Source organism: Pieris napi, chromosome 8 (genome assembly GCF_905475465.1).
Source record: "Pieris napi chromosome 8, ilPieNapi1.2, whole genome shotgun sequence".
In the NCBI taxonomy this organism is placed as follows: Eukaryota; Metazoa; Arthropoda; class Insecta; order Lepidoptera; family Pieridae; genus Pieris; species Pieris napi.
Window position 1 is genome coordinate 1791239 of NC_062241.1, and position 22899 is coordinate 1814137.

General features: G+C 33.6%; 1 protein-coding gene across 1 annotated transcript in view; it reads right to left on the reverse strand.

Moving 5' to 3' along the window:
- LOC125051513 (AF4/FMR2 family member 1) overlaps positions 1-22899 on the reverse strand; it is a 201447-nt gene that overhangs the window by 119928 nt on the left and 58620 nt on the right. Inside the window, exon 2 of the mRNA XM_047651867.1 lies at positions 1059-1088. Coding sequence (XP_047507823.1) covers positions 1059-1088 — 30 coding nt within the window. The remainder of the gene's footprint in view (positions 1-1058; positions 1089-22899) is intronic.

The following is a 22899-nucleotide window of genomic DNA, read 5'->3' on the forward strand; positions in this document are numbered from 1 at the left end:
AATGGGACACTAAAAACGATTCATTTTAGCAGACAAAAGGTATCATTTAGTTCGACGCGGGTAATAATTAAAAATAGAAAATGATGTACTTTCACGTAAATGACTGCGACTATATTATTAGTAACTAATTATGCAGAGTGCAACACAGTTGTGTTAGTGGAGGTACACACGCTTGTACGGATACCACGTCATCCGTTGATTGGGGACAATTTTATCTAATAAAAGATAATGTTTCAATAGTTATATAATGCCTATATAACTAGTAAAATCACACATAAATTGTGGCATTAATTTAAATAAGCGTAAAGCACAAGAAAATAAATATTAATGAAATTAACTCAAAAACCTCGGTACCAGATAATCATGATTGCACGATTCGCAATCGTAATTCTATATGCTCTACATATATTTTAAGAATGATTTCGAATGTAAATTCCATCTCAATTAAATTAAAAGACTGGCAACGCACTTGCGAGCCCTCTGGCAATGTGAGTGTCTCTGGTGGTATTACTAAACATCAGGTGAGCCTCCTGCCTTCGTTATATTTAAAAAAAATCGAGGGAAAATTTGTTGTTTTTAATACGATATAAACAAATTTTACTGTTATTATTAATCACTTAACAACTTCGCAGCAAAATACTGTTGTGTTTTCATTTAGGATAAGAAGAAATCATCAATTTTCTATTAAAATATTTTAGTCCAGACTACATTCTCAGGGAGTTCAATGGGCCATTCGCTCTATAAAAACATAATTAAAATAACTTAAAACAACTTTTTTAGAAGTTCAATAAGGCATTGCATATGTCTCCATCTTAAACCAGTACATTTTTTAATTCCTATGTTATAAAAATGAATTGACTCTTTTATTTTTTTGTGGATAAAATTATGGTAACCCTAATAGCATCTAATGTTATGTCTGCGAGTGTGCTCCACCAGTGAAGAACAAAGGGCTTGATATATGCGGCTGAATTAACGTTTCTTTTGTAAACCTTTGATAAAAGTAATAATATTTGCAGCTTTGCGCTTCTAATTCCCATCTATATAACTATTAAACTTACCGGGTCGACTCCAGCATCATTTTGTGTGGCCTGAAAAGAGAAAAGGCTGTTAACATAATAAAAGACAAAACTAAAACTTTATCATATAAAATAAAAATATAATTAATAAAAAAACTAACTTACTAATAATAATCAAAACTAAAGAACATAATATAAATAAAAATTAATACATAGACAATAAAAAAAAAATTGGCCTTTCTCCTTCAGACTCTGTAAATATTATAAGGAACTATTCATAATTTATAAAAATTTGGCACCTGGTAGATAGTACCGGTGACCCTAGAACTGGTGCTTTCCTCGCGGGGAAATTCTGCCAGCGTTAAACGTACACTGCTAAACTTTTAAATTTGTTTTAATTTTCTTTTTATTATTACTATGTAGGTTAAGAAAAATGTAAATACTGTATATTTGATTGTTATGTTTAGGTTTTATTTAAATAAATTATCTTATTTATACGCAAAAACTTAATAAAACGAACAATTTAAAACTCAACGCATTTCGAACGAAATATTGATAGACAATTAACTTAATCTTGTATGTAATCGTTCGGGGAAAAACCCAGCTATTATATTTTGCCCGAAGCGACGTTGAAACAATTATTTACATTCAAACGTTTCGTGTCAAAAGGCCAAATTGGTTCAAAATTAAATCAATACGTAAATATTCATACTAATGTGTGAAAATTCCTGATAGAATTCAGAGATTTTCAATACACCTTCCAGTGTTCGAATTTAGATTTTGTTTTGTGTGGTAGAAAATACTGGTAACCATTTGGGGTATAGCAATAAGAGATTAGGATGCGAAGGCGGATTACTGATGCTCTCTGCTAGAGGATTTACATGTAAGTAGTACTTGGAGAACCTTTCCTAACGGTTATATATTCTGAACTTTATTTTTTATATTGTATATATCATTGATCTATATATATATATATATATATATATAATGAAAATGGTCTTCGTTTAAGGCTCAATCACGCCTAAACCACTGATCGTATCGACATGAAACTACCACCATTCGATGCGAAATTTTTTATGGCTATTTATTTATTAAATTCCAACGTTCTTTCATTTTTTTATTGCTGTTTTACTTTTATGAAAATTTATCCATACGGACTTCACCGCGGAAACATTCGGGGAGGCTTCCTAGAACCTCTAAACGTCAACATCTGTTAAAAACTCGATTTTCGAAATATTTCAATTTTCTTAGCGGGAAGTTAAAAAGAAGAATAATAAAAATATGAAAAAACATAAAATTTATTTTAATTCGTCCAGCAAAGCGGGCGCGAAACGGCTAGTATAATATATATTTAAATCTGTTCTTAGAATGACCAAAAACTGTGTCCAGTTTATGTTCCCACCACACTATTGTAAATTGTGTTTATGTTAACAATAAATAAATACTTAAAGATTGCCAATACATAGACAATAATAAGGTTGACACGGACGTCAAGGCAGAATGCAAAATACCACCCGTATCACCTCGACTCATCGTTCTACAACTGAGCGTTTTTTAAGCAGTTTTTGACGCGCACCACCTTGGGGAACTAGCTGCCCACTGAAGTTTTTCAGAACCAATTGGACTTAGGGTCCTTCAAGAAAAGAGCGTACCAATTCTGAAAATGCCGGCAATGCACTCGCGAGCCCCCTGATATTGGTGAGCCTCCTGCCCACTGTTATATATATAAAAAAAAGGTTAATATGTAAAAAATTCAATAGTATTTACTGCTATATAAAATTATAATCTGATGAGGCCCTTGCTGACTGCTGTAAAGCATTCGAAGACAAGTTATCTTCTACATATTATTTCGAAGGATAAGAATCATCATGGCTACTTTGAAATTGTGACGCCGCGCTTCTGAACAAAGACTTGACGCTTTGACCAAACCGTTGCCGAAGATTCTTTAACCAGGACGCGAATAGGGCCAGGTCTCCCTCTACCTGCCACTTTGCCTTAGCTAATCAGTTGAAGTCTAGTTATGCTGAATTCAAACAATATAATCTTAATTACGCGTCACGTTGTTTGTCCGCTATGGACTCTCCAAACTACTAAAAAACAGATTTCAATCAAATTAGCACATCGTGTGCAGTTTGATCTAACTTAAAAGATAGGATAGCTTACATCTCAATTTATACCCGCAATATTATTTTATTGCAAATTATTTGTTTATTATTTGACAGTCAAATTCCAATAACAGATGGCGGGCGCTGTGTTGAAAGTACCAACGTTACACATAAGCTACAATTTAATGGCATACGAACAAAAGCATGGTGGTCCCCATGACTGGTGTTCTCCTACCGTTTCCCTTGAATAGTTAACTACTACGTAATATAACAAAAACCTTAGCCACTGCAACGCTTGGCTAAGTCTGCTAGTATCTATATATTGTCTTGTAAAAGAATGCGTAGGCTTTAAAAGCTCTAAATATAAATTTCCTTTCCCCAGATATTAGTTTTTCTTTTATACAGTAACATAAGCCGCATTGTTATACCGAAATAAAAGCGAACCAGTCATTACAATAAGTAGGCTTTTAAAGATTGCTTAGCTGTGAGATCAAAGAACCCGTGACTAGATTCAGACATTAATCTGAGTTATGACTGCTCAAAAGATTTGCTTTTCCCTTTACAATTCTGGATCATTTGCAATTTTTCTAGTCTCATATACCGAGGAGTGTTTTATTAAATTGTCTTTTTCATTACAGGTACTAAAATCGAGTACCTACTTGTTTCTGTAATATCGAATTACTAGATTAGTACAAAGACCTTTTATTCATAACAATTAATATTCGTCTCTTTCCCTCAAGTTGTATTTACGCTTTGATAAAGAGACGGGTTTAGTTAAATGAGTGCACTTGTATTAGTAACTTTTTGTGTTGTTGGATATACTACTCCATTGTTATATTATGAAGAAATTTAGTATATTTAGGATGATTATTTATTTATTCTACTAAAAATATTATAAAATAATTATAAAAGTAATTTTTATACAAGTAACAGAAAACCTTTTGCTATCTCTAAATCATTTCTAAGTATATATTTTTAAATCACAGGATAATAAATCCCCCCAAATACGCTTCACAGTTTCAAAAACTGAAAAATATTAAACTTTACTAAATCATTTAAATATGTTAAAATAATCCATTCAAACGTTATTTATAATTTTAAGAACGTAATTCATCTCACAAAAAACCCAGAAACAGCAAAAAACCTAATAACGCGCTTCATCAAGTCCATAGAAACCCGAAGGTTTTTCCCCAATTTTTTTTTTTTAAAGACAATTCACACCAATTGACCTAGTCCCATGCTAAGCTGGTGAAGCTTGTGTTATGGGTACTAGGCAACGGATATACATACATATTATAGATAGATAGACATATAAATACATATTTAAACACCCAAGACCTAAGCACAACACCAAATGCTCATCACATCGATGTTTGTCTCAGCCGGGGATCGAACCCGGGACCCATGGATTCGCAGTCAGGGGTACTAACCACTAGACCAATGAGTCGTCAATATTAAATGCAACTAAATATAAAACCAATATATTCCTGATACTTTTATGTAACCTACATGCATTATTTACGACACAAAAGCGCCCTGACGCTGGCGATAAACTTTCGAGTTATAGAAGGATGTCCCACATCGTTAAAATGTAAATACATGTTTCACTAAACCGATTTTAAATTACGTTTAATAGAGGCTTAAATTTAAATTTTCTGTTTGCAACGAAGCTTGACGAATGTATGGTAATTTCGTGTCTTTTGACCTTTGTTGCTTTCCAATAAAAGTCAACTAACATTGTGAATACAAATAAATATACATGCTCATTACTACATATTATTGTTTTGAATTTCATTAAAAGTTCAAATTCTTTAAACATTTGTTTGTTTATAAACTTTTTAATGAATATTCAGTATAGATTATAGTTGCGTTTTTTACGGATTCGAATTGTCCTGTTTAGACCTCACTCTACAATCCATTACACTCTACAATCACTGAAAACATCATCTTTCAGCAACAATACAGTGGTTAAATCAATAGTCTTATTTATAATGTTTTCGATAGGAATTTAAGCCAATATAAAAAAAAACCAGTGGCTTAGGTATAGGCCTCACATTTCTGTGTCTGTTTGTGATTATTTGTTTTCATCCAATAGGTGATCAGCCCTATGTGCCTGACACACGCCTTCGAATGTTTGAGTGTTGCCCAGTTTCCTCAGCGAGTGTTGAATATACCAAAACTATATCTATTTAAATATTATATCAAATTTAACTGACGGTGTGAAATACGTATTTGGTGGATATATCAAGCGAAGGACTGACCTTATATTAGCAATTATCACAAGGTCAGGGTTGATCGGCTCTTAATTCCCGTCCATAGTCATCTATCAACTCATTATCACTATCAGTACTACACGTAAGCGCCGTCGCGATATAGACTATCAATTTCCCCGCTTATCACTGATTTTCGATTCTCTTATACAATTATATATTTATTGTCAAGCGATAAAGGCATTAGATTACGTCAATTGTTTTGCTTGTAAAATGTCACTTGTCAATTACAATGTGCCACAGATCAAACATACTTATTTACATTGTCTATGAAATAGTTTAAGGTTCTATATCGCGCTTATGATAAACAATTCGGAGTTGTCATTCCAAAATACATCAGTGGCGGCGACAGTTTGATCACGTGACAACTAGTTCCCGACCAACACTCGACTGCGGTTTCATTCAATTCCGCGGTCACTACCAGACAGACTAACTCAACATACTTGTTACCCATCACATATACCTTGAATTTTAACTTTATTAGTAATGATTGCTTTTCTACTTAACGATCAGGAAAAAGATTGTGTTTGGTCAAAACTGCATTACTAGGCGAGGTGATGAGAACTTGGAGAAACTGATAGTTGGTAACACCACTACCACTATGTGGAACTAGCTTCCCACTGAAGTATTTCCAAACCAATTCGACTACGAATAGCGTCTTTTCAGAGCGTACCATTTCTTAAAAGGTTGGCAGTGCGCTATCGAGCCTTCTGGCAGTTCGAGTGTCCATGGGCGGCCGCATCACTTAACTTCAGGTGAGCTTCCTGCAACATAAAAAAACAGAAGGGAAAAGAACACGTGGCAGTTCACTAACCAGATGGACCGATCAAGAGAAAGACTCATCGTGGTCAAAACTGTACACTGTAATAAGAGAGATGCTTGACAGAAACCGTTGGAAACAGAATGACAGAGATGTGTGTACGGCTGAAGAGAAAGGGAGAGACAGAGAGATACAGGTCAATACGCGTTGACACGCGACATGATCCGTCATATTACGTCCGCTTGTCCAATCCTTTTCAAATGCTACATCATGCGTCCTTATCACATTCCCACCTCCAATGGGGTTCAATACTGTATAGTATACGTACAATTAAAACGCTGCAAGACCTTCTGAAGGTTTAGATTAGATTACACTCAATATCTAAACCTGCATTCCAATTCTTTACGCAGTTTCCTGCAAATTGGATATGTTTCTCTTATCAGATATATATATACATATATGTATATACAAGGACGGCACTATCATTTGTAATCATGCCTTGACGCCATCACTCCACGTATCGATAACGTTATCATTAGATTATTTACAAATTAGATATATATTCGCAAACTTATGTTGCTCTATTTATAGCGACATAGTTGTAATGGTTAACCTGTTCTACTGCATATTACGTGGTTTGGATAATGAAGTACAAATACGAGATTCTTCTATGGAAGCTCTACCTATAGAAGTGGTGGACACCCCCTTAACTCGACTTAGGGCGTAAAGCAGTTAGTATTGCAATAGTATTCGTGATACTTTATTCATGCTGGAGATCAATCTCTTCGTAAATTGAATAAAACGATTGTGTGATTAAGAGACCCACACTTATATAGCCAGCCTTTCGCAGACATACGCAATAGTAGCAAACCCCATACTAACACTGGGTATTTTACCTGCCGTAGGTGCAGTGGGGATAATTCATCTTTTGGACGTCTCCAGAAGTCGAAAAGCATCAAAATAGACCCTGAAAACGAGATCACAGACTACCGATGCTTATTGACTACTGCTGAATAGCTATTAAGTCATTAGTTTCTCACTGCTGGCTTTACCCTATTACTTTATCCAAAAATATATCAACCTAGTGTACTATCCCTTACGTACATGTGTTATCAATAGATAAGCCGAGACCGAGTCGGCCAATACATTATTATCCCTGTCTAACTTGCGCCTCAACAATGCGAACACAACAAAACTCTTTGGAGCAGGTAAAATCGCAATCAAAACAATTTTCAACAAAAAATAATGAATACAACATTTATTAATTTTAACTTTGTGAAAGTGCAATAGGATTTAAATTGCAATAACGAATCATTTCAATTGGCATGAACATAATTTTACACTTTATGTTAATAGAAATAAAAGTGGAAATCGCATAAAACATTTGAAGTAGTTAGGAATGGCGGCACTACACAGGTTAGTGTAAAAAATATCTGAATGGTAAATTAAAGGAAACAAAAGATACGGTCTATGTTAATCTTTTGAGTATCAATGGTTTCCTAGAAGAGATTAAATATTGAACGATAAATATCACGCTTCCGACGATATAACGTTACCAACTATATAAATATTTATATTTCTAAACAAACAGCTATAATTAATGTGGATTAAGATTCAATAGTTTGTAAGTTGAACCATCTGTTCCCAAGTTTTGACTAAGCCAGTCTGGCTTAGTCAAAACGCAAATGGGCAAGACAAATGATGTCGATTAACAATAAATAAAAAAGATCAGTGGCGCTACAACCTCTTTAGGTCTTGGCCTTAGATTTCTGAATTTGTTGCAAGTAGGTGATCAGCCTTCAGTGCCTGACACACGCCGTCGACTTTTTGGGTCTAAGACATATCGGTTTCCTCAGGATGTTTTCCTTCACTGTTCGAGCAAATGTTAAATGCGCACATATAAAGTCCATTGGTGCACAGCCGGGAATCGATCGTACGACTTCAGGTATGAGTCGCAAGCTGAAGCCACTAGGCCAACACTGCTCTAACTGATTTCGATTAACACTTGTGTAAATATGCAAAATAAAAATCTATTCTCGTTTTATAGATCACTCTATAATTGTATTATAGTTGGTGTGGAATTGGATAGGCCATACTCTCCGAAGAGATTTCAAGCAGGCGCTTGATTGGAACCGAGGCCATCTCAAGCAAACCTGGCGTCCTACAGAAGATCGGGCAAAGACACTTGGAACGCCGTGAAGTATGAGGTTCAAGACGGAACTCGATAGAGACTCTGTGGACATCCTCTGCCCCATCTAGGAGTCATAGGACTTTCAAGTCAAGTTAATGTAAGTCTACCGGATCGATGGACAGCTTCAAAAATAAGAAAAAAAACAAACGTCAGTGACGTGCTACAAAAAATAAGAAACCTCAATGGAACTGGACTGGACATATAATGAGGACTAACAAAGAAAATGGACTAAGGATGTAATACAGTGGTATCCAAGGAACGGAAAGAAAAAGAAAACGAGGAGGTCAAATTAAAAGATGGGAGGACGATCTACCAAAAGGATGGAGAAGGTCTGCCAAGGATAGAGAGACGTGGAAACAATTGGGGGAGGCCTATGTCGACAGAAAACCTGACCAAGAGTTCATTCATCAGTCAAGAGAAGATTTTATTTGAAATTCAAATACACAATATTGCATACAGTTTTATATTATGATGAATAATAATTTTAAACTAAACTGCTAAAACTTGATGTATTGTCAATGAACCCGTTAATTACGAATCATAAGTCAATAAGACTAATTAAATGTTTTATAAAACATAAAGATATTTGTCAGCAAATAAGGAGACTTGACATAAATTCCATTTTGCAATTAAACGTGGTAAGGAAACGACACAATTAATATGTGTATGCAACTAGCGATAAACTTATACACACATTAATTAATATCAAAATAGTATTTTATATAATTTAGATAGAGACTCAAAATAACTTTATTTATATTTATATAGGTAAACAAATACACGTCAACAGAAAAGGTGTTAAATTGATTCTAAATTTACACTTACTACCAGTTCGCAAGTCAAGGATGAAGATCGGGCAAGAAGAATAGACATACAGTATAGTGTAGCCTACGAAACCACCCAGTGGAGGTTGCCCCAACACGACTCCCAAGTGTGCTGTGCAAACTGTGCCTACCACTGACATAGGTGTCTATGGGTAGCTGTCCTTTTAATTCTGTCCTGTAGTTTCTAAAAATTCCTTTAACTCGATAATTTTCTCAGTTATTTATTTACAGAAACATTCAATATCTACGCCGGCTCCAATTAATGTTCGCTTTGTATTCGTAACTAATACAAATTTTGCGATAATTCGGGGCAAAGCGCCTTGAGAGTTCAACGTTCGAGGCTCGCTCTTAGTCACGTTTTAGTTCGCGCCGTCCAAAAACCATTTTCAGGATAAATAACCTCATAAAAACGAGCGCAGTTCATACACTGCACCTGGTACTACGGCCCATTTATACAATGGTATTGACAATGAATAAATCAGAACGCGTACAGTACGGAGTTTTTTTGGGAATTTAGAAAAGGTGAATTTTGCTCACAAATTTATTATGAAAACATATAATAAAATAGTGCTGTATGTACGCATCGCGTAACTTTTAATATCTCTCTGTCTCTCTCTGGGTCGGTTACTCATATCTGAGTATCGTGATCAGCTGTATAGTATTATAAGATTGGCGCGAATAATTTTCCTTCACAAATTTCGGTCCTGCACTTAATTTACAACTGTGTATAGTCTGAGGACGAGACTATAACTTGATCAGTCCATCTCGTCGGCGAACGTCAACGCGATCTTTTGCCTTCGGTGTTGCCAATCACCATGAGCTTCTTTAGATTCTCGTCGCCCCAACGCATTGTGTGACCAACGTACGATACGTTCAATTGTTCAATAACGATAGCAATCTCAATATTAAGTTTACCTTCCACCGATATCGAAGATCTTAGCTGACGTTGGAATTTTTTATTGAAGTATCAGATAATTATTAAGTCAATCATTGAAATCAATACTTTATTTTGTTTATAGACAAGTAGTAACGCCTTCTATACCTGACGCCTATCGTCGATTTTGTTGTTAATTGCGCAAGTACAATTCGTAGGTACACAACCGTGATTCAAACATAGTCAGGACTAACTAGAAAATGAGCCACTATGCTATCACTGCTCGCTGATTATCCAAACGCATAATAAAACACGACCACCCCGCAAAGTTAAAAATGACAATAAAAACAAAACCGCAAAGCCATCAGCGTGCACGATATAAAACCGCTCACAATAAAAAGCGAATAAAATAAACAAGGAGGCGAAACACTTAAGTTCTTTGAAGGGTTTTTATAAAAACAGTACGGAATGTCGCGACGGCACAAGATACATCAGCTCATTAGCAAGACTGCACTCGACTCGGATTGAACAAGCTCACTATTTTAGACAATTATTATTCACGTAACCAGGTCTTAAGGACGCGTCGAGTATCGGCTTTTCATACTTAATTAGGGCTTAATTTTTTTATTTAATGTTTATAACCGTGCTCTCGGCTAGGTAATGACGATTCTAACAGTTTGCAAGTTGCAATTGCAATTATACCAATGTTGGTAAGTAAAAATGTATTTCAATTGGTTATAATAAATAATTGGTGATTAAATATATTTAGTTTTTCTAAAGTCCTTCTACTTATCGACGTCGTAATATCAGTATAAAGCCTTTAAAGAAAAAGGCGGCGGTATCAATTAACATCAGATGAGCCTCCTGTTCGATTGCCCCCTGTTGTATAAAAAAAATCAAACATCTCAATATAGATACGTATATTTATTACTTTCAATATTTATGGTTAATCAATTAATTCTGACAGCCCCCTAATGACAGACATAATTTAGTATTTAATATTATTCACTCTTCTATAAAGGCTAGTAGATGTTCAGCCTACTGTCACTGAAACACGTTAGGACCCAAACATCGACGTGTTATCGTGGATCGAGCGTAGACCCTCACTAGACTTAAAAGACTCATTTTTGACAAACGCTTAGTCTCAACTCTGAATATCCTTAAACACGCCATTTCTCGTGCATTACACACGAAAGACAAAGAAAAACTAAAAGAGTTGCGGTTCAAACGCTCAACCCATGAATAGTAAACTAACACTGCCCTTATATACGTTTATTAATTAGAACCTTTAGAAGCTGTATTACAGTCTGCTGATTTTTCCATCCCTCCACCAGATAAACGCATTCACTGTAGCTCAAGGAAGCACTTAATCACGTACTTTGCTAATTTTATATCCGTCTAGTGATCACTCGATTACGCCACTCGCTTTGACGTCAATTTACGCACAGATTAAAGTGATATGTATAAAAAAATGTATAAGTATTTGAATAAACAAGATCTTCAAGAGAGAATGGTCTTCTTGCAGTAATGTATAGATATTGTGTGTTTATATGGGAGCCAACATTGAAGTATTTACCAAATAATTGGACTTAACTTCCTTCAAAGGAGTGTATTTCTTAAAAAGCTGGCAACGCACTTGCGAGCCTTCTGACAGTCTATGTATCACTTATCAGGTGAGCGTATAGCAGTGCCATTTGCCGCCTGTTCGATAAAAATTATGGAGTTAAAATAGTCGTTATAAATAAACGGGCCCATCAAAGTATTTCCGAGACAATTGAACTTATCGAAACGTGTCTATCGTTTCTTAAAAGGCCGGCAACGCATTTGCGAGCCTTCTGGCAGTGTGTCCCTGTATGCTTTATCAGTTGAGCTTCGCGCGGTGCCGATTTCTGCCGGTTCAAAAGAAAAATGTGTAGTCAAAGTAGGCGTTATAAAAACACGGGCCATAATCGTTATTAAGCATTTTTTTTTTCTTATCTAATAAAATAGGATAAGACTTAATAAATAAATTAATAGTGTATATAAACAATAGAAATTGCGCACCTAGCAAAATTCCTAAATCGACGACCTTTGACTTGCAATGAACATTTTAACATTATTCAGATTGAGTTATAAATTTAAAATGAAAATATAATTATTACATTATGATAGCAAAAAGGCCGCCTCGTAATTATTTTAATTTCCTGATCGATTTGCATAAACAAAATGCCAATAAATAAGAATTTTGACGTTGTCAATATGGAAATTTTGGAAAGGAGAATAACACAGTAAGAAAACATATGATAATATACAGTAAATATATTATTTATATATATTTTTCAACCAAACATTTTTTGTTATTTATGACTCTTAAGATTAGCTTTTAGTTTTACTTTATCATAGATATTAGTTTGTATAAGTGTACATTGTTATTTGTAATTCAATTTTTGTTAATTTAACACTTAACATTTAGTATTTCCTTGCCTGGAAGACATTACTTGTTAGAAGGCCCGTTGCCTTCTTAATAATTAATATTATCTGATTGTAGTGTTAAATAAATAAACAACAGCCAGAATGCCTTTGCCAAATGTCTCATGTAAGTGACATATATGAACTTATATGAACCTAAATGTACACATACAGAATCACCGATTAGCTATGTTAGTAGTTTGCGATATCCGTAAAAATGCTCATACACTACAAACAATACAAAGCATTTGATAATTCAAAGTCACCACGGGGCCCTGACCTCGAGCAGGAAACACAGAAGGTCACTCAAGAAGGTGAGTACGCTTAACAACGTCTAATTAATATTCGCATAATTTCCAATTGAATATAACGACACATGAATAATTATAAAAATGCGCTGCACGTAGTCGGGAAATAATGAGATGTCCAAGATGGAATAATTCGCGATACTTTAATAATTTACTTTTGACGATGCTATACCTACGTTAGGTAGGTATAGCATTATCAAATCTTACAAATTTTTGTCGAATTCATCCAGTCATTAGTCAGAGCAGTGTTGCCCTAGTGGCTTCAGCGTGCGACTCTCATACCTGAGGTCGTAGGTTCGATCTGTGCACCAATGACGTTCTTTCTATGTGCGCATTTAACATTTGCTCGAACGGTGAAGGAGAACATCGTATGGAAACCGACATGTCTTAGACCCAAATAGTCGACGGCGTGTGTCAGGCACTGGAGGCTGATCTATGACTTGCCTATTAGATTTTAAAATGATCATGAAACAGATTCAGATATCTGAGAACAAGACCTAAAGAGGTCACGCCACTGTTTTTTTTTCATCCAGTCATATTCTATTGTATTTGAATTATATTTTATCTCTATCATAGGCCGCGTGGTTTGTGTGTGTTTCCCAACCTTTTTGTGCCATCCCATGCCCCACCTTAGCCTTAGTAAATTCTTATGAAAGGCGCTGTTAACATATTTAGTTGAATCCGAGTTTTTAATGGCTCGACGATTTATTTGAATCGACTTATTAACACTAACGATATTTCCGTGCCAAAAATAAATCAAGAATCTCCAGCAGCGAATGAAGTTAGCCTGTTTCAATATTCATACGGACTAAGACTTGACTTTTGAATAAATTAATACACCAAATAATGCGATAAATCGAAATTTTTTGGGGACAGTTTGAGCAATGTTGGCCTAGTGGCTTCAGCGTGCGACTCTCATCCTTGAGGTCGCCGTTTCAAGCCCGGCTGTACACCAATGGACTTTCTGTCTATGTACGCATTTAACATTCGCTCGCACGGCGAAGGAAAATGCGTAAACCGGCTTGCCTTGGACCCAAAAAGTCGACAGCGTGTTTCAGGCACAGGAGGCTGATCACCTACTTGCCCATTAGATTGACAATTGATCATGAAACAGATATCAAATTTGAGGCTCAGACCTAAAAAGTTTATAGCACTATTGTTTTATTATTGTGATGTAAAGAATTTTTTTCCAATGTTACATTGTTAAGATATTTAACATATAAGTAAAATATGGTTGGTTTCCTCAAACTTAAAGTACATAGAACAGAAATCGTTATTACATAGCCAATAAATAGATAACTCACTTAGATAATAACCACAATCGTTATCCAAACCAAACAGTCTGTTCCCGAGGGCTTTTACAAAAACTTATTGAAACTAAATCTCATCAAGAACCCACTCCGTTTAATTACTGGATTTAACCGTGCCTTAGTAAACTTTATCGACCTATTATATAGCCTATAGTGAAGACAATTTTGCTAATTGATTAATAGAATCGCTGAATTTCTTTTATTGCCTTTTATATATGTTATCAAACGCACTTTAAACAGAGCCTTTGTCTTATCTGAGCAGTGTTGGCCTAGTGGCTTTAGCGTGCGGCTCTCATACCTGAGGTCGTAGGTTCGATCCCCGGCTGTGCACCAATAGACTTTCTTTCTATGTGCGCATTTAAAACTCGCTCGAACGGTGAAGGAAAACATCGTGAGGAAACCGACATGTCTTAGACACAAAAAGTCGTCTGCGTGTGTCAGGCACTGGAGGCTAATCACCTACTTGCCTATTACATTTAAAAAGATGAAAGAAATCTGAGGCCAAGACCTTAAGAGGTTGTAGTGCCACTGATTTATTAACTTCTTTTTTGTCTTATCAATATTACACTCGTTATTACTATTGAGGCTTTTTAGGAAATATTATAAGAGACCTACTAACTGACCGTGTGCATACGTAGATTAGTAACATGATATTAATATCTATTTTTGTAAAATATATCTCAAACAGCGGATGAATAAAAACTTATTTATTATTATTATTATTCAATATAATTACAAATAATAACTTCTATAATACTATATTGTATGTGTGTCCAAGAATTGACTGTTTACAATGCTCTGTTTCTTAAAAAAATTTACAGTTGCTAAACAAAAAGGCTTGCGCTAGCGCACAAATATATCGGATTTATTGAAGCTTATCTAACAGCCAAGACATGGACGCCGATTATAATATTATCTATTGTTTGACATTGGTGTGTTGCCATTGAATGCTATTGATGCGGAACTATAGAAAAACTTCGGTAAAAAACGTTGATGATTATCATTGAATCACTTCTCCTAGTTTTTATCAAGAGCTACTTGCAATTGCACGAAGAGAGTTAACGACATTAACGTTATCGTCTCTTTCTCATTCCCAAGGTTTAAAATCAGCAGAATTCTCCAAATTCCGCCTCACGTTCACAAATTATTTATTAAATCGAATAGCCCATATGAAAAACTATATTAAAAAGTTCGTTAAGTTTTCTATAACTACAAGAGAGCAAGTTCATAAAAGTTTAATCGTCTGACCCTTGTTTAAAAGGTGATGCGTTATGCAAGTAAGACGTATTTGCTATGTTTAATGGATACGACTCACTATTGTACTTCTCGGCGTGTTCTAAACAACGCTTGCTTGAGTGTATTAGTATGATAAACAATGCAACATTCGCACGTGTAGACACAAACACGTTACATATGAGAAAAATTGTGGAAATTAACATTTTGATTGATGTTTGTTTGATGCGATATTGGAAAAATTTACTTCGTATTGTAGATGTTTTGAAATATTTTACGATTATAGTAGACTGAGTTTATCTTGCATTTCTTTGAGGCATTCGATTTTTAAACATTACTCGTAGTAAAGTTATTATTTTATCTTAGGGTGAGGTTTAAATTGAATATATTTTTGTCGTATTATGAGTTAGTAGCACGTCTCGTTTCTAAATGAGCCCTTAGACCCTAAACGATGTTGTGTGTCAGACATAGAAGACCGAACCTAATAGACAGGAACCCGACACATCGGATCTCAAGGCCTATAAAGTGTTTTATCGAATTATTAGATAATTGGCTATGTAAAATAAAAATATTAGTGGCAAATATTTTTTTTTATAGAAAAGGGACAAACGGGCAGGCGGCTCACCTGATATTAAGTGATACCGCCGCCCATGGACGCTCAATGCCAGTGGGCTCGCGAATAAGTTGCCAGCCTTTTAAAAATTTGTACACTCTTTTGTTGAAGGACCCTAAGTCGAATTGGTTCGGAAATACTTCAATAAGAATATACCTATGTACAATATTTTTACAAAAGTACAGGTTGTATATTTCGCTACGAAATTAAAACTATCCCGACTGAAACTAACCATCAATTAATTAAGCTACAAAAATTGACGACATTGCAACTATATTAAGATCAACTCAAACCAACTCCACACGATCTTAAGATCTCTGATATCATTATGATGGTCTTTTGATTGAGATGCGAATCATTTGAGAATACTTCTATACATAATTTTTAATTAGGCATAAAACGAATATAGTACCCGGCAGGGAATCGAAAACTAGGAACCACGAGCCCATCCATAATTCTAGGCTACATAAGTAGTAGTTAAAAATCATTTAACCCGTCATGCACACAAGACAATTTTATATCTCACAAAATCTAATATCTGATGTATAAAATTCTCGTGACACAGTTTTCGTTGCCATACTCCTCCGAAACGGCTTGAGCGATTTTGATGAAATTTTTTGTACTTATCCGAATGATCCTATGAGAATCGGCCAACATCTATTTTTCATCCCCCTAAATGAAAAATGAAAAACCCCTAAATTTTATTTTTTATTTTTTAGACAAAATTTTTAATTTCTATTTTTTTATGATACAGCATTAAAAAATACATACAACCCCTAACTTTCACCCCTCTACGATCAACCCCTATTTTTTTTATTGTAAATCATATACTAGTCTAGTCGATAAGTTGAAAATGGAACAAAATAGAGATACTGCTCTTAAAATTATGTGCGATAGCTCATTCGAACCGGAATGACGCCTAGAAAAATGTGCTAAAAGCGTGTATTAGCACATAAAAAATTGCAAAAGTTATAGACAATTAAAGATGAAAAAAAAAAGGCATTTAGTTTTTTGCCAATATTTAATAAACTATTACTATTTAAGAAATTTCAAATAAAGATTCTGAAAGAAGAGGAAATTTCCAATAAAATACTCCTAACTCTCGGAACTCTATCTCCATTATTTATAACTTTAATTTAACGCTGAAAATAGGTCTGCGGGTGACATTTTTAGGATTCGCGCGTGGCGTCAAAAGCGACTACGGCACATTAATTAATTTATTTAAGGTATAGAATATTTTTTTTTAAATTTGAAAAAATTATAGTGTGTTCTGAACACTATAATTAATTTATTCCCGTTGAAAATTTTACTTAAAGTTAATTTTTCAACAAGTTAAATAATTGTTGACAAACGAAATTTTCTCGAACGACCGTCTTAATTGTAAGTGAAAAAAAATGTTTAAATAATGGTCGTAAAAATATTTCGCTTCGTAGAGCCTTTCTTACATACATACTTAACAAGATCGTGCCATAAAAGTTAAAAAAATATTTATACTTTGTTTATAACATTTTTTTTACTTAAACAAAAACTTAAAAATCCATGTAATGTTGTTAAAAAAATTGTCTTTTTTCTAAATCATCATATAATCGTTTTTTTATTAATACAAGATATTTATTGATTTGCAAAAAAAAAAATTCCCGCCATTTGTTGATAAATTTTTTTTAACAAATTGAATAAATAAATATTTTTTAAAAAAAATTTAACACAACTTTATTACATTAAAAATTTTATGATTTTAAAAAAATTTTTTTTCCTAAATAACAATTTTTAATTGTTTATAATAGATTTTTTAAATTTTCTATTGTTTAAATAATTAGTTAAAAAAATTTTTTTTTCTAAAAGTCATAATTGACAGTCCTCTATAAAGTAACAGAAAAAAATTTTTTTTTAATCAACAATTCTATTGTTTATTAACTTACCAAGTTGTTATAAACAAATATTCAACTTTTTTTTATTTTTTTTCTAAAACTTCTAAAATTAACAAAAACAACCATATATAACAAAGTACAGAAAAAAAATTTTTTAATTTTAAATAAAAGTAATATTCATGATAATCAAAAAATTTACAAAAAAATTTTTTCTATACTTTGTTATATATATGGTTGTTTTTGTTAATTTTAGAAGTTTTAGAAAAAAAATAAAAAAAAGTTGAATATTTGTTTATAACAACTTGGTAAGTTAATAAACAATAGAATTGTTGATTAAAAAAAATTTTTTTTCTGTTACTTTATAGAGGACTGTCAATTATGACTTTTAGAAAAAAAAAATTTTTAACTAATTATTTAAACAATAGAAAATTTAAAAAAACTATTATAAACAATTAAAAATTGTTATTTAGGAAAAAAAATTTTTTTTTGTTTAAGTAAAAAAAATGTTATAAACAAAGTATAAATATTTTTTTAACTTTTATGGCACGATCTTGTTAAGTATGTATGTAAGAAAGGCTCTACGAAGCGAAATATTTTTACGACCATTATTTAAACATTTTTTTTCACTTACAATTAAGACGGTCGTTCGAGAAAATTTCGTTTGTTAACAATTATTTAACTTGTTGAAAAATTAACTTTAAGTAAAATTTTCAACGGGAATAAATTAATTATAGTGTTCAGAACACACTATAATTTTTTCAAATTTAAAAAAAAATATTCTATACCTTAAATAAATTAATTAATGTGCCGTAGTCGCTTTTGACGCCACGCGCGAATCCTAAAAATGTCACCCGCAGACCTATTTTCAGCGTTAAATTAAAGTTATAAATAATGGAGATAGAGTTCCAAGAGTTAAGAGTATTTTATTGTAAATTTCCTCTTCTTTCAGAATCTTTATTTGAAATTTCTTAAATATTAATAGTTTATTAAATATTGGCAAAAAACTAAATGCCATTTTTTTTTCATCTTTAATTGTCTATAACTTTTGCAATTTTTTATGTGCTAATACACGCTTTTAGCACATTTTTCTAGGCGTCATTCCGGTTCCAATGAGCTATCGTACATAATTTTAAGAGCAGTATCTCTATTTTGTTCCATTTTCAACTTGTCGACTAGACTAATACATGGCAAAACGACGTTTGCCGGGTCAGCTAGTATGTATATAAAATTCTCGTGTCACAATGTTCGTTCCCATACTCCCCCGAAAAGGCTCAACCGATTCTTAGGAAATTTTATATTCATATTCAGTAAGTCTGAGAATCGGCTACTATCTATCTTACAAACCCCTAAGTGATAAGGGGTGTCCACTCCAAAACTGTTTTTATGATACAGCATACAAAAATACATACAACCTCTAATTTTCACCCCTCTACGATCAACCCCTATTTTTTATTATAGTAGATAGTTATTTTTATAGGACTAAAAAAATGTTTCCTAGAAGTAACATACATGGCAAAACAACGTTTGCCGGGTCAGCTAGTACTATACATGTTAAGCATAATACATATTAATAAATCGCATAAAAAAACTTTTGTTTCCCTCATTATCTAAAAATGCATTAAACCAAAAAATGCTACGCTCGAGAAATCCAAATTAATAACCTTGTCACTGACTCTTAGTGAGGCCACAGAATTATTCCATCTGTGACGAGTTTTCATCTCTCTCTAACGATATAGAACAAAGCAGGACAGACATGCACCAGAAATTCACGACGGATTCATCAGCAGATGTAGATAAATCACGACAACATTTACCTACCTCCCACTAACGAAAGAAAAACTTTTAATTGACTAGGTTTTCGCGTCTATCACCGTCTTGATATCAAAGTCCCAAAGACATAAATTTGATTAACATCCACGCTATTCTGAGGGAATTGAATACAATCGCAATATAGTAAATATTAAGGTAAGCAATCATATAATAAAAATAAACTAACATGTGAGGGTAGTTTCATATTGTAGACATCTCATTAAAATCGACAATTACGCTACAATAAATGTCTTACTTATTCAGACTAAATTGATATTTTTCCCAAAATATTGACGTTTTTCTATTAATAACATGCGATTCGAAAGATTCAGAAGGACTTTATCATGAGATATTCTATTAAGAGGTTTGCTAAAACGTTTACACTGCCAATTCTTAATGGATCTATGAATCATTATTATCTCTGCAATCTTATCGTATACACAACCTCCAAAGTTTGTATACAGACGCCTAAACCATTGATATTGATTTCGACTTTAAAAAACATCCGTTTGGACATCGCGAAAGTTAGTCTGCCCCGTGCTCCACACCTCAATTCTTTCCTTTTTATTAGCCGTTAATCCATCAAAGCGATACAAGTAATTAAATGTATAGGCATCTCTATCTGAATAAAATGTATAGGAATTTGAGTTGTATTATAATAGACAAAAAGATGAAAATACCATCTCTTTAAAACTAGCAGACGTATTAATTATTTCAGCACATTAATGCAATCGCCGTATCGACGCAAGGTCACACAATACATCAAACTATTCAATTATTCATATTGTCACAACTGTACTTTAGATTGACATGACACTCGATACTTCACGACACAAGTACAGTCACTTACAATATCATAAGCGTATTGAGCTGTGATATCACAATTTGTCCACTATTAATTAATATCGGCATGCTTTGTGCCGGTATCAGCCACAATTGGCTGCGCGCCAGCCATACATCAATCTTCCACAGCCTGTATTATCACGGCTACATGTTCGTGAATTAGGCACTGCCGAAACTGGGTTATGTTTACGTGCACGTTGGTTTTATAACTTAAATGTTTTTGAAGTGAAACTTCTTTATCGGGGTTGGAAAAAAATTTAGTGTAACATATTTTCGTTACGCGTCACATTTTTCGGTTACGCGCCATGTTGCTTTTTGATGTCAAACTTCTTTATCGGCGTTGGAATGAAAGTTCTTTATCGACGTATGGGAGAAATTTTGTAGCAAATCGTCACGTTTTTCGGTTACGCGCCATGTTGCTTTTTGAAATCAAACTTCTTTATCGGCGTTAGAATGAATTTTTTATCGACGTATGGGAGAAATTTTGTAGCAAATCGTCATCTTTTTCTTGTCCCTACCACGGTTGATCCGAAGAGATTCGAAGCCATTAACAACAAAAATATATAATAACGATAACAATGATAGTAATAATTCTATTACAATTAATGAAATTCTGTAATAATCGTAGTAGTAATAAGGTAAAATGAAATAATTGTATTTGTATTCATGTCTATGATAATAAAAGCCTTTTGTTAAACTTTATTTAACCAATTTCGTTAAGTTGCATATAGTAGATCATTTTTCGAAGAATAAGGTCATAAAGAAGTTTCACTTCTTACGTGTGTACACCTAGTACACGCACACATTTTTTTTTAAATCTTCAAGTTTTAATTATTGTTATTTTGTATAAAACTGTGTTTTATGAAACGTATTATTAATCTAATTAAAGTCAAAGTAACAGCGTTATTAGGACAAATCTTTCCATGGCTGTTTGAGGAAGTAAGTGTATATAGCAGTGCTTCTTAATTTTTTTTGTGCCGGCCCCTTATCCTTTCTAAAAACCTTATGCCAACATGTAACATATATTAATTTAGATATTCAAAAAATTAATTGTTTACTTAACAGACTTAACCGATAGGTTTTAGAAAGAAATTACTAGCAAATTGTTAACACAGAAACATAGTAAGTAAATTTTCATAACAAAATTCAAACTGAAATTCAAATTCAAACTCCAAATAAATCCAATAAATTTTAGATAACACTGGTCTATAGTGTATATTTTATCTCATTCCAGCACAGTTTTCCATTGTATATTACAAAAGTCACCCGAGGCTTTCCTTCCATAATTATACAAGACCCCAAGCATTCCTTCATGTTGATACTATTTCTATAACTGCCAATAAAAGCCATCGCGTGATCAGTCTGTTCATTTCCTTCCCTATTCTATAAAAAAGGCACAGGTGCGTACTTTAATTATCTGTTTAATTCATAATGGGCTTGAAACGTCAACGTTTGCGACTGCGATGTACTGATAAGCCACTTCAGTGTGTGTTCCCACGATATACACATACATACGTTGTAACAAATAATAGACGGATTCTATGAAGCTACGGACAAGAGGTCAACGATTATTAAGTACTGCCTTCCGTCTTTTGCTTCACTCACAATGGGTCTATCTTTGGCGAAAGAATTTATATAATTAAAACTTTTAGAAGTTAAAAAGTTTCGTAAATATATTTAAAGAGAGTAATATTTATGTAATTACAATACCGGAATGCGTTTTTCATACTTCAGGTTACAATGTACATTAAAAAGAATTACCAGTAAAACACACACATAATTAATTGTAGATCGATTCCCTGTATTAAACTTAAATGACTAACTCCTTCCGAGTAGGCAAAGCAATTTAGTTGAAGGTTTTATAATTCGTTCCCACAATTGTGTTCATATTGATGCACCCATATCAATCTATAATTTTTATAACCCGCAATTACTATTATTATTTAAAAATCACAATTTGTGTTCTAAAAAATGACCTTCAAGGGGCATTCGTCAAGTCGAGTACTAGGGCAATATAGGACGGGAGAGGTAACGGGACCTACCTCAAGCGTACCGAGGTCCTCGACCCGCGCCAGCGCCGCCCGCGAACCGCCTTGACCTGCGAACCGGCAACCTCCTAACGCCCGCTACCAACCTGGTACAACCAGATCTGTCCCGAACGAGGACAATGCCCTCAAAGACAATAATTTGCATTCCAAACAAACTAGACAGGTTTTATTAATTTAATTTCAAACGTTTAAAATGTCAATCGCGAGCACAATCTATAAACATTGTTTATTCAATTATAACACCGTAACATTAGTTGATAAGAAAATGATAATTTAGGCATAGATTGCTTGCATAGGAAATAAACTTCAGTAGCCTAAGAAAAAAGGGGCAAAGGATATCCTTTTGCACTTATAATTTAAAGTAAATATTTATTGTATA